The sequence below is a fragment of the Ascaphus truei genome, chromosome 8, assembly GCF_040206685.1.
Source record: "Ascaphus truei isolate aAscTru1 chromosome 8, aAscTru1.hap1, whole genome shotgun sequence".
Taxonomy (NCBI): Eukaryota; Metazoa; Chordata; class Amphibia; order Anura; family Ascaphidae; genus Ascaphus; species Ascaphus truei.
The window spans coordinates 79,482,236-79,493,803 of NC_134490.1; the positions used below are offsets into that span (position 1 = coordinate 79,482,236).

At 43.5% G+C, this 11,568-nt stretch overlaps 1 protein-coding gene across 1 annotated transcript; it reads left to right on the forward strand.

The window, feature by feature from the left end:
• The first annotated feature begins 8,622 nt into the window (after nt 1-8,622).
• On the forward strand, nt 8,623-11,562 carry LOC142502037 (D(1C) dopamine receptor-like). Its single transcript, XM_075612827.1, is given in 2 exon segments — nt 8,623-10,826; nt 10,829-11,562. Coding segments are annotated over 2 exon segments (1,404 nt in total). The 5' UTR covers nt 8,623-9,532; the 3' UTR covers nt 10,939-11,562.
• The last annotated feature ends 6 nt before the right edge of the window (nt 11,563-11,568 follow it).

Below are 11,568 nucleotides of genomic sequence, written 5' to 3' on the forward strand. Positions count from 1 at the left end.
ATGAGACCGGAAAGAATAATACAGATGAACACTCCAATCTTGCAACAGGTCAGGTTTATTGCAGGGTGGTGCAGCAAAAATAGGACTACACGAACGCACCTACGCGTTTCATGCACAAGGCACTTTATCAAGGTTCAGCTGGTCTAGTTCACAGTGCTAGAGCTGCGGTCTAGAAAAGCAGTGGTTGTGGGTTTTCTCCCTAATTTATTAATCTATTTGGAGGGATATCTATATTACTTCAAATCGGCATTTAAATTCTTATGTGATTCATTCAACTTGGATATTACAAATTGAAGATATTACAGCTTGTATATATATATATACACAACTGGATACACTACCACATGGAAAGTCTCTCTTTCCTTCTCTCCCCCCCCCCCCACCCCCTAGTTATAGCCACTACCAGCTTCAGACTCATGACATCCACAAGACCAAAAAAGATGTCTGTGTGTAGGTTTACTGACTATGCATCGCTTTAACCCAGGCTGTCGAAAAAGCTGTGTGATATGGTAGGCATAAGCTTATAGGCAGGGCCACCAACAAAGGGGGAGAGCCGGGACCAGTGTCCCGGGCCCAGAATGATCTTCACACAGCTTGTAAGGAAGCCTCAATACACATGTATGCAGATGACACAATCCTGTATGCACACAGCCCCAGCCTCTCCGACCTTCAACACATACTTCAGTCTGACTTTCTCAGACTCGAAAATGGGATTTCCCAAAACAAACTGTTTTTAAAAACTGACAAGATTAACAATGGAATTTGGGACCAAGGCTACATTTTTAAAGCTTCCAATGACTGAGATCCAGATCAGAACCATCGCTAACACCACCCTAACTCCTGTTACTAGTTTTAAATACTTGGGCATATGATTTGACTCCCATTTAACATTCAGGATGCACATTGATACCCTGACATCCAAGACCTATGCCAAACTAGGGGTACTTTACAGGAACAAATCCTCCCTAAGCCTGCTGGTCAGAAAGCATATCGCACAGCAGATGCTAATGCCAATTATCGACTACGGAGACATAGTATATGGCTCAGCACCTCAAACCCACAGTAGCAAACTTGACACCCTCTACAATTCAATTTGTCGTTTTGTTCTCCAATGCAACTACAACACACATCACTGCGATGTGCTCAAAGAACTAGATTGGTCATCACGAGTCTAGGCGCAAACTTCATCTTTCCTGTCTTGCCTTCAAATACTTTCTGGGCAAGCTACCCAGCTACCTGAACAAGCTCCTCACCCCTACCACATGCAGCACCTATCACCTGAGATCAGACTCCAAAAGACTGTTCATGGTCCCAAGGATCAGCAAAGTATCCGGCCGCTTCTCCTTCTCTTACTGTGCCCCCCAAAACGGGAACAACCTACAGAGACTCTCACAGCCGCCACCAGTCTAAGTTCTTTCAAATCTAAGGCTGTCTCACACTTTAATCTGCTCTGTAACTGTTACATACGCCCATAATATATATTATCTCTAACTGTGCATGCAATGTCTTGTATATAATGTATACCCTGTTCATTTATGTAACTGTATTTGTAACCATGTATTATTTGTCATCATAACTCTGTGCCCAGGACATACTTGAAAACGAGATTTAACTCTCAATGTATTACTTCCTGGTAAAACATTTTTATAAATAAAATAAGAAGCTGCAGAAGTCATACCCAGCTTCCGTTACACACTGGCGGGAGACAGAGGCAGGTCTGGTGTGGGAAGAGGCAGACAGCAGCTGTGGAGAGCCGGGGCATGGCAGAGGCAACGAGAGGTAAGTGATAAATGTATCTGGAGTGGGGGTAGTGGTGGTAATTGTATCTGGGGGGGGAGGTGTAGTGTTGTCTGTATGGGGGGGGGTAATTGTATGGGTTTTGGGGGAAATTGTGCGTGCGTGTGTGTCGCATGGGGAGGAGGAGAAAATTAGTGTGGAGGGTGGGATTTAGTGAGAGGGGGTAATTGAGTGATAGCAGGGGGAGTGAGGAAGACTGAGAGACAGGGGGAGAGAAATACAGGTGTGAAAGTGGAGGGCTCACAAAGCCGCCAACACAGCAGTCAAAACTCTAGTCCTGGGCTCCGGAAAATCTGTTGGCCATCCTGCTTATAGGGATGATGTTAAAATGGACAAGAAGCAAACAGTAACACACTGTGAGAGCTCATTTGCATGCAATTACCCAGAATCCTTGGCTTCAGTGGAAGTATTGTATGCTAAGAGATAATGGGGAAAACTGGGTAGCAGACTTTTCTGAGACATGTAAATTTGCTCACAAGTGGTATTTTTATTTGCTACATAATGATGTTATATTAAAAAATGAGGATTACTTAGAGTGGAATTTGTGAGGCTTGGTGGGCTCGTGTGTCCAGTTTCTGTACCCTACGCGAATCTCTATATTGTATGTATTAGCTTGTACTTTTTTCTTTTTATTAATATTACTTGCGGTTGTGTTTGCCCCCACTGTCTCTCTAATAGTTATTTTCGTCTGTAACTTAATTAATTTGTTTATCTTTATATTTGCTGTATAATTCATGAAGAATGTCATGTGTATATGTATTTTTTTAACAGTTGTTTTCATGGAGTTTCCTAGTTCTCCAGTCATTATTCCATCAGAGAGAAGGTGGGATATATTACAACTTACTGACTGTATGCACGGCTCTCAATTTGAAATACTAAGTTAAGAGATATTCCAGGGCAAAGAGCGAAATACCAATTATCTCTATATATTCCAGTGGTGAGATTCAGAAATGTTAGCAACAGGTTCTCTCTCAGCGTACCGCCCTTTTATAATGAAAAATAAAAACCAACAATATTTGATTGAAATTCATTCTTTATTTGCCTTCCTTAAAATATTTCCATATCGCTACTTGATTGTCATTATACTGTTTCTTTCGGCCATGCTTCCCCCTGTTGTCATCGGTGGTGTGGTTAATTCTCAGCCATGTTTGAGCTGAAGGAGTGGGAGACTGTGACAGGGTGAATGAATGTCACCAGCCATATGCCTGGAAAACCTATGTTTAGGCTGGCAGTGCAGCAGTGACGAGGTTAAGTTGAGAAGAGCTGCTTAATTAGTCTGACCCCAGCTGCATAATCAAGGTGTTAAAACCCCAGGCTGTACACACATGCAGGAGAGCTGGTGAGGAGACAGGACTGAAAATGCTGAAGAGATTACTGCTGTAAGGTCTGTGTTGCAAAGTACATGTGTGATGAACTGTCTGTCTCCTGCATACTAAAGAGAAGCTATTTTGTTCTGTCGCTAAAAAGAAGCTATTTTGTTTTGTCTGCTGAAGAAGAAGCTATTTTCTTTTGTTTGCTGATGAGAAGCTATTTGTTTTTGGTGTGCTGTATGTTTTTAAGGCTCAAATAAATAAGCCTTATCTAAAGAACCCGCGTGTGTGGTTGCATGTACCCTGCAACAGAGACCAATCATATGAATTGTCATCAAATTTGCGACATTCTGAACTGTGAGACGACTTCTTGTATCTGAATATATATTATTCATTGTAGAAAACCCTCTTTCTGCCTCTAACTAACAGCAACGACATTGATATTGTTTTTTGCCCTTTGTACAGTACTGGGAATCTCATGGTTGTGTCGATTTTTTTTTATTTATTTTTTTTAGAACATTTTGCACATAGTGGCGGAAATCATTGATGTTGATTTCATGATGAAAGAGTTTGTTGAATTCACACAGTTTGTCTTCGGCGGCTTTCCAAGGGACAACAACTTCATCAATATGCCAACAATCTGGCTCTAGTGTGTTTACTGTATCATCAATTGCACTATCACTATTTGGTGCTTTATATCCTGATTTTAAGTGATCACTGTCCATCAACCTGGCTTTCATATTACTGATAACGGCTTCCTGTAGCTTTTCACGAGGAAGATTTACATATTTTTTTATTCTCAACAAAATCAATACATTTAAAACTGGCCGAATTTATGGTAGGATCAACTTTCTTTTCAAAGTTTCCATGGCTTTCTTTGAGCATTTCAACTGCCCTACTGCATCTTTTTATAAATTTTTCAGCTCTTACTAAATTTAAATTTCTGTTTGAAGGGCATTAGAAAGTAAGGTCATTTCTTGCAATATATCTATCATTTCTGTCTTTTAAAAACAACAAACAAACAACAACAAATGCAATACCAATGCAGGTATCAAAGAAGAGACCAGAGGGACCAGGGGGAGGGGGGTGAGACATGGGGGGGGGGGGGAGATAGACTGGGGGGGGGGAGAGAGCCTAGGGGTGGAGAAGAGAGACCCGGGGGGGGAGAAAAGAGACCGGGGGGGGGGGTGGGGGGGGAGAGACCAGGGGGACCCAGTGCAATGCAATATCCAAAAGTGCAACCTGCAAACAGTGCAAGTTCAAATGTGAAACATTTAAAGTTTTTTGCTGTCAGCTGGAACAGTGTGCTGGGAGAGAGGGAGGGGTGGGGACAGAGGGGGGGGGGAGTAGGGGGGAGAGAGGAAGGGGGGGGGAGAGAGAGGAAGGGGGGGGAGAGAGAGGAAGGGGGGGGGGAGAGAGAGGAAGGGGGGGGGGGAGAGAGAGGAAGGGGGGGGGGAGAGAGAGGAAGGGGGGGGAGAGAGAGGAAGGGGGGGGGAGAGAGAGGAAGGGGGGGGGGAGAGAGAGGAAGGGGGGGGGGGAGAGAGAGGAAGGGGGGGGGGGAGAGAGAGGAAGGGGGGGGGGAGAGAGAGGAAGGGGGGGGGGAGAGAGAGGAAGGGGGGGGGGGGAGAGAGAGGAAGGGGGGGGGGAGAGAGAGGAAGGGGGGGGGGAGAGAGAGGAAGGGGGGGGGAGAGAGAGGAAGGGGGGGGGAGAGAGAGGAAGGGGGGGGGAGAGAGAGGAAGGGGGGGGGAGAGAGAGGAAGGGGGGGGGGAGAGAGAGGATTGAGCCGGTGGTTCAACGGAGCGGCTGCAGCACTTACCTGGTAGTCGCAAAGTTGTTCTCAGCGGAGCAGTTGCAGGCAGGTTCTCTCCTTCTTCAAGCTCTAGCTGGAGTGACGCCAGGGCCCCACTGCGTGTGCACCTGGGCATACTCTGACCCCCCCCCCCACTCCCTACCTGTGTCAGCGCCGTGAAGGTGAAGGAGGTGTTAGAGGCAGAGCGGCGGCTGAGTGCTTCTCCGCATGGGGTCTAAGCAGCCGCAGGACACAGAGCGGAGTTCTTAGAGGGGAAGGAGGGAAGGTAGTCGGTTCTGCGAACTAACCTGCAGAATCCCTCCACTGATATATACCCATATGTTTTAATGACATAAGATTATTTATTTATATGCAAAAAGAATGATGCTTAATTTTATTAAAGCAGTAATCCAAACTGCTATTTATTTTTATTTTTTCCCCTTTAATTTGTGCATCAATACAATGATAACTAATTAGCTAAATTGCAGATCGATCCGTTCTCATGTGATCGATCGGTGAAGATTCGGCTCAGGGGTTCACTAAATGGCTGTCAGTGCAGCAGAAGTGGACCAAAGATGCAAAGTTCTGTGGGTAAGATCATGTGACCAGGCAGTCAATAGATACATTTGGGGCACTGCTAGAGAGAGGGCAGGTCTCAAAAAGGGGTGTGCTAGAGTCTGTTTTAGAAGAGGAAGGGGATGTGACTTTGTAAATGGTTGCTATAGAAATAAAAAATGCTTGTTACATTATACTATATTAAAAATGTCATTTAGAGTTGTTGTTTTTTTTATGCTACAAGTATTCTTTCATAGTACAGCACTGATTTATTAAAACAAACACACGTTTGGTTAAAAAAAGGTTGTTGATGTACTACAGGGTAAATTCTATACACTCCTCTGCTGCCATAATAATAATAATAAAAAAAAGACTATGCCCTAAGTCAGGGGTCTCAAACTCAGTCTCAAGGGCCACCAACAGGCCAGGTTTTATGGATTTTCCTGCTTCAGCACAGGTGGCTCAATCAGTGTCTCAGTGGGTGGGCCTTGAGGACGGAGTTTGAGACCGCTGCCCTAAATCAGAATACAGCCCAAACAGCCGCTTTGGGTGATTTACAATTACCCCCTAAATATCAAATATTCCACCATGTCTGGTAACAGCACCCCAGTGTCCAACGGAGAAATAAAATGACATTAGATCAAATTCTTGTTTGTTTTTTTTGTTTTGTTTTTAAATGTCGTTAATAATTGAATAGTACTTTTCACACTCCCAAATTACAATGCCCAGATTATCATAAGAAGTGCAGAAATGGTGTCAACGATTTGATTCAGCTATATAAAGAGCTACAGTGGTAAATATAAAAGCTTTTATATAAGGAAACCACTATTTAAACCACACCTTTCCCATAACATAAAAGGGGAAAAACATTATATTTCTTCCTGTTTTACTAAATAAGATTCAGTGTGGATGCAGGCGGTAAAGTGATGTAGATAAACATGCATTTAGACTACATCTGTATTGGAAACATGCCTCCCGTGTGCTTGTGTTATCCTGATCTTAACTTCAGTGCTGCTTGAATGTAGAGCTAAATTGAGTGTGCTAGAAATACTTCAAAAACATCCAAGGGAAAAGATATCAAGCTCTATAAGTCTACATACAGTACTAACAAAAGCTGTGATATGGGAGCAGAGACCGCAGGAGTCTGATTAAAAGGGTACACACAAGAAACTGAAATTAAAAGGACATGAAGGCAGCAACAAGGAACCGCAAGTTAAGAACAATAGAAAGATCATAAGGTATAATGTATTACTGTAAACTTCTGATTTGATATATACTTAGTTTTTTGCATTTCCAGTATTTACTGATTTTCACTGATTTTTTTTTTTTTATTCAAAGGATTACGTTTTTACTGATGTGTCTTTCCTTGTTTATCTATAAACTCCATATTTTTTTCTGGGTTCTTATCTTGGTTTAGCACTAACGCCTAACGCGATTGCTGTGCGTCCTGCAGCTCTGAGATTGAAGCAGTTCCTGGAAAACAGAGATGCTCAGCTCCAATCCTCAAGCCATTCCAACAGGACAGGTTTTCAGGGTACCCCAGCTTCAGCACAGGTGGCTCAGTAGGAGACTCAGTGGAAGACTGAGACTCTGATTGAGCCACCTGTGATGAAGCAGGGACTGGTTGAGCCATCTTTACTGAAGCTGGGATAGCCTGAAAACCTGAGCTGTTGGTGGGGGGTCTGAAGACTGAGTTGAGCACCCTTGCTGTAATACACCGAGCAGACAAATAGTGGAGTTTGCCAAATCAAGCAAAGTAATATCGCACGTTGTATGTATGTATGTATGTATGTATTTATATAGCGCCATTAATGTACATAGCGCTTCACAGCAGTTATATACGTGACAATCATATAAATAATAAATAATATAAATAACCCAGAAAGGGGAGAAGTGCATCAGACATACAGTAAAGTAACATTTAGGAAAGGAGTTCCTGCTCCGAAGAGCTTACAATCTAATTGGTAGGTAGGAAGAACGTACAGAGACAGTAGGAGGGCAGTCTGGTAAGTGCGTCTTCAAGGGGCCAAGCTTTATGTATGAGGTGTTAATTATCTACCATGGTGCTACTCATATGCTTCTTTAAGCAAGTCTGTTTTAAGGTGAGTCTTAAAGGTGGGTAGAGAGGGTGCTAGTCGGGTATTGAGGGGAAGGGCATTGCAGAGGTGTGGGGCAGTCAGTGAGAAAGGTTTAAGGCTGGAGAGGGCTTTAGATACAAAGGGGGTAGAGCGAAGACATCCTTGAGCGGAACGCAAGAGTCGGGATGGTGCATACCGAGAAATTTGGGCTGAGATGTAAGGAGGAGCAAAAGAGCGTAAAGCTTTAAAAGTGAGGAGGAGAATTGAGTGTGTGATACAGGATTTGATAGGAAGCCAGGAGAATGATTTCAGCAGGGGAGACGCTGAGATAAATTTCGGAAAGAGTAAAGTGATTGGCTTATGTCAGAACCAAATTTTGTTGTTGTAGTACAAATAAGCATACTGTAGAATAAAATGACTTCACTTAGAAGCACTGAACAATGTTAGGGTTATACAAATATCAGCATGTAGTGCTGCAAAATGTGTATACACACAACTAATATTTCCCAATGAATGTATTTAAAAAAAAATGTAAACCCAGTTTTTGACAGGTTTTAATGTATGGAAAATAAAAATATAATGTAATAAAAATAAAGTCTTTTCTTTTACACTTTTAAACTGAAAACAGGGAACACTACGTGTAGTGTATAGGGGCTGAGGCAGATTGTATAAGCGCTGTAAATCTTTTCCACGAAGAGCTTACATTCTAATGTGACCTTGGGAAATGGGAATAGATTCAGATTGACTGATGATCAGACATAGCCAGTCTCATTTAGCCCAGGAAGAGGACCCCTGAAATGGGGAACATTAGGCAGGAAGCACACAGAGCAGCAGATACAGAGAGATGATAAATACATTGCTAGTGATAATAATACTAGAAATGTAATCGCTTTAACCTTGAGTTTTCACTGGCATTTTCAGGATACCAGCACACAGAAACCTTCAGGGACCATGCATGCGAGCTATTAAAAGGGGTCACCAAACTCCTGCTGTGTCTTTCTGACAAGTGACACCAAAGCATCAAAGTTGTCACCACAGTCCATGTGGAAATGCTGCCACTGAAGAGGGTGTGGGGTGTGAAGGGGTTAACAGAACAGCAGACCTACCTGCCCATCACCAGGCGCCTGTAAATCTATTTGTATCCTGAACCATTCATAAGGATCTCAGAAGCTATTGAATAGGTTTTGGATGATCAGAGGGAGCGGGTACTGTAGTTATGCTGCTGGTGTGCAATACTCCGGGATCTCTGGGATTTAAGAGCACTGGATCAAGCTATAAATAGCATTTACTCTGCCCACCTTCACAAATGGGATATATCAGCAAAACGCTCAGCTCTCTGGGAGAAGGACATGCACAAAACCACAGGGATAATCTCTCATCATACTTGGGATTTTTCAAAGCACTGACTAGGCAAGTAGATTGATTTAAAGATTAATCTTCCTCCTGATCCCCTAATGAAATTAGCCGAATACCCGCTGCGAGCCTGAACCTGTATTGCAATACTGCCTGAAAGTGGGAAAGGTGCGAGAATGTGCACGTGTTAATGGGAAAAGAGGGCTCTGCTTTATTGCCTGAGAGCAAAGTGAAAGGATGCAGGGACAGTGCAAATCAAGGGATGCAGGGACAGTGCAAATCAAAGGATGCAGGGACAGTGCAAATCAAAGGATGCAGGGACAGTGCAAATCAAGGGATGCAGGGACAGTGCAAATCAAGGGATGCAGGGACAGTGCAAATCAAAGGATGCAAATGAGTTTCTTCTCCAGTGATATGAGTTTTTTTTTCTCAGCCACAAATAATAATGCTGAGCGCTAGAGGCTTGATTTGAATGCAGCCCAGTTCCCAGTTGAATGCAATGTTGTTTAAAGCTGGTTGAGGATGACCATCACTGCTCCTGTGATGTGTGTGGAGCAGGTAATCTAACCTATGCTGCTCTTCTTAATGGTGCGTTTGCTGGATATCAAAGGCGCTTTGAGGAAGGGATCTGAATCCTGGTATTCCCCCTCATGGAAAACCTCTCTGTTTACAATGTAACGATCCACGTGTTGCATGCAGATCTGGACTTGGCCAGCACGGATCTGAGCCTCCGAGCCCTCACCGGATTCCTCCTCTTCCTGCTGATCCTGTCCACCCTCCTGGGAAACACCCTGGTGTGCTTGGCGGTCATCAAGTTCAGGCACCTGCGCTCGAAGGTGACCAACTTCTTCGTGATCTCGTTGGCTGTCTCAGACCTCTGCGTGGCTCTGCTGGTGATGCCCTGGAAAGCGGTCACCGAGGTGGCCGGGTATTGGCTTTTTGGGGACTTCTGTGACACATGGATCGCATTTGACATAATGTGCTCCACAGCTTCCATCCTCAACCTCTGCATCATCAGCCTGGACCGGTATTGGGCTATAGCAAGTCCCTTTAGGTACGAAAGGAAAATGACCCAGAGGGTGGCTTTTATCATGATCGGTGTAGCCTGGACTTTATCGATCCTAATATCTTTCATACCAGTTCAGCTCAGCTGGCATAAGTCCCAAGAGACCGAGGAGGAGTTTAATGCCACCAACCAAACTGAGAACTGTGACTCCAGCCTGAACCGGACTTATGCCATATCCTCCTCCCTGATCAGCTTCTATATACCCGTTGTCATCATGATCGGCACCTACACCAGGATTTATCGGATTGCTCAGACCCAGATCAGGAGGATTTCATCTTTGGAGAGGGCGGTGGAGCACGCACAGAGCTGCCACCCTGACTGTCCACACGAGAACTCGTTGAAAACCTCATTCAGGAAAGAGACCAAAGTTCTCAAGACCTTGTCCATCATCATGGGGGTGTTTGTCTTCTGCTGGCTTCCCTTCTTTGTTCTGAACTGCATAGTTCCCTTCTGCCACATAAGTCTTCCAGGTCAAAGTGAACCCGAGCCCCCATGTGTAAGTGAGACCACTTTCAACATATTTGTGTGGTTTGGGTGGGCCAACTCCTCCTTGAACCCTGTGATTTATGCTTTTAATGCCGACTTCAGGAAAGCCTTCACCACTATCCTAGGATGCAATAGATTTTGTTCTAGCACCAATGTAGAGGCTGTAAACTTTAGCAATGAGCTGGTGTCCTACCATCATGACACCACCTTTCAGAAGGATGTCCCTGCAACCTTCAACAGCTCCCAACTACCCAATGTGGTGTCACGAGACCAGGAGTGCTTAGATGGACCTTGCTTTGACAAAGTATCAGTTACATCTAACTCACAGGTGACCAGAAGCCACAAGAACTTGCTTTTACCAGCAGGTGTCCAGTTTGAATGTGAAGCAGAGATTTCCTTGAGACTATCACCCCGTTTACTTCCACGGGACCCCTTGAATGTCACCCACATGTAATGGCTGAGAATGACAGACAATATGCTACAAATCTATACCAGAACCAATAACTTTTTGTAGTTGGCAAAACATTTTTTTTTAACACCAATGGAAGTCTCTAGTTTGTGTGCACACTACCTAGAATTATTTTAATACCAGAACTGGGCCTTGGGTGATACAAAAATACTGAAGTCCATAATTCAATGTATTGTTTAATATGTAGCATCAAATGTGCTAAAGCAAAAGTTGGATATCATTGCAGAAATCTGTCATAGCAACAATCTTTTGGAAACATCAATTTGGAAAGGTTATCAGGAGTTTTGAGAATTTCCTGTTCCATTCATACTGTATTGTTATTCATGAGCTTATCATTCCACATGTATTGCTCAATTTGTACAGTGTCTTCGTTTAATACTGCTTGCAATAATTAATACCACTTTGTATAGGTTGGTTAATATTAACCGCCGGGTTAAATATAAAACTCAGGGACTGAATTTTGCAGTCTTTGTGATTGTTAACTTAGTTTGTCCTGTAAAAGTTATGTTCTGCCTAAAATCGCCAGTGAATATTTAGCAGCAAGAGGAATAGTGAATTTGCTCAGTGAGTGAGACATCATTTAGTACTTAGAATGTATTATGTAAAAGGAACAGTCACTTACATAAAATAACTGTACAAATTACTGGTGTTGTATATTAATGCGC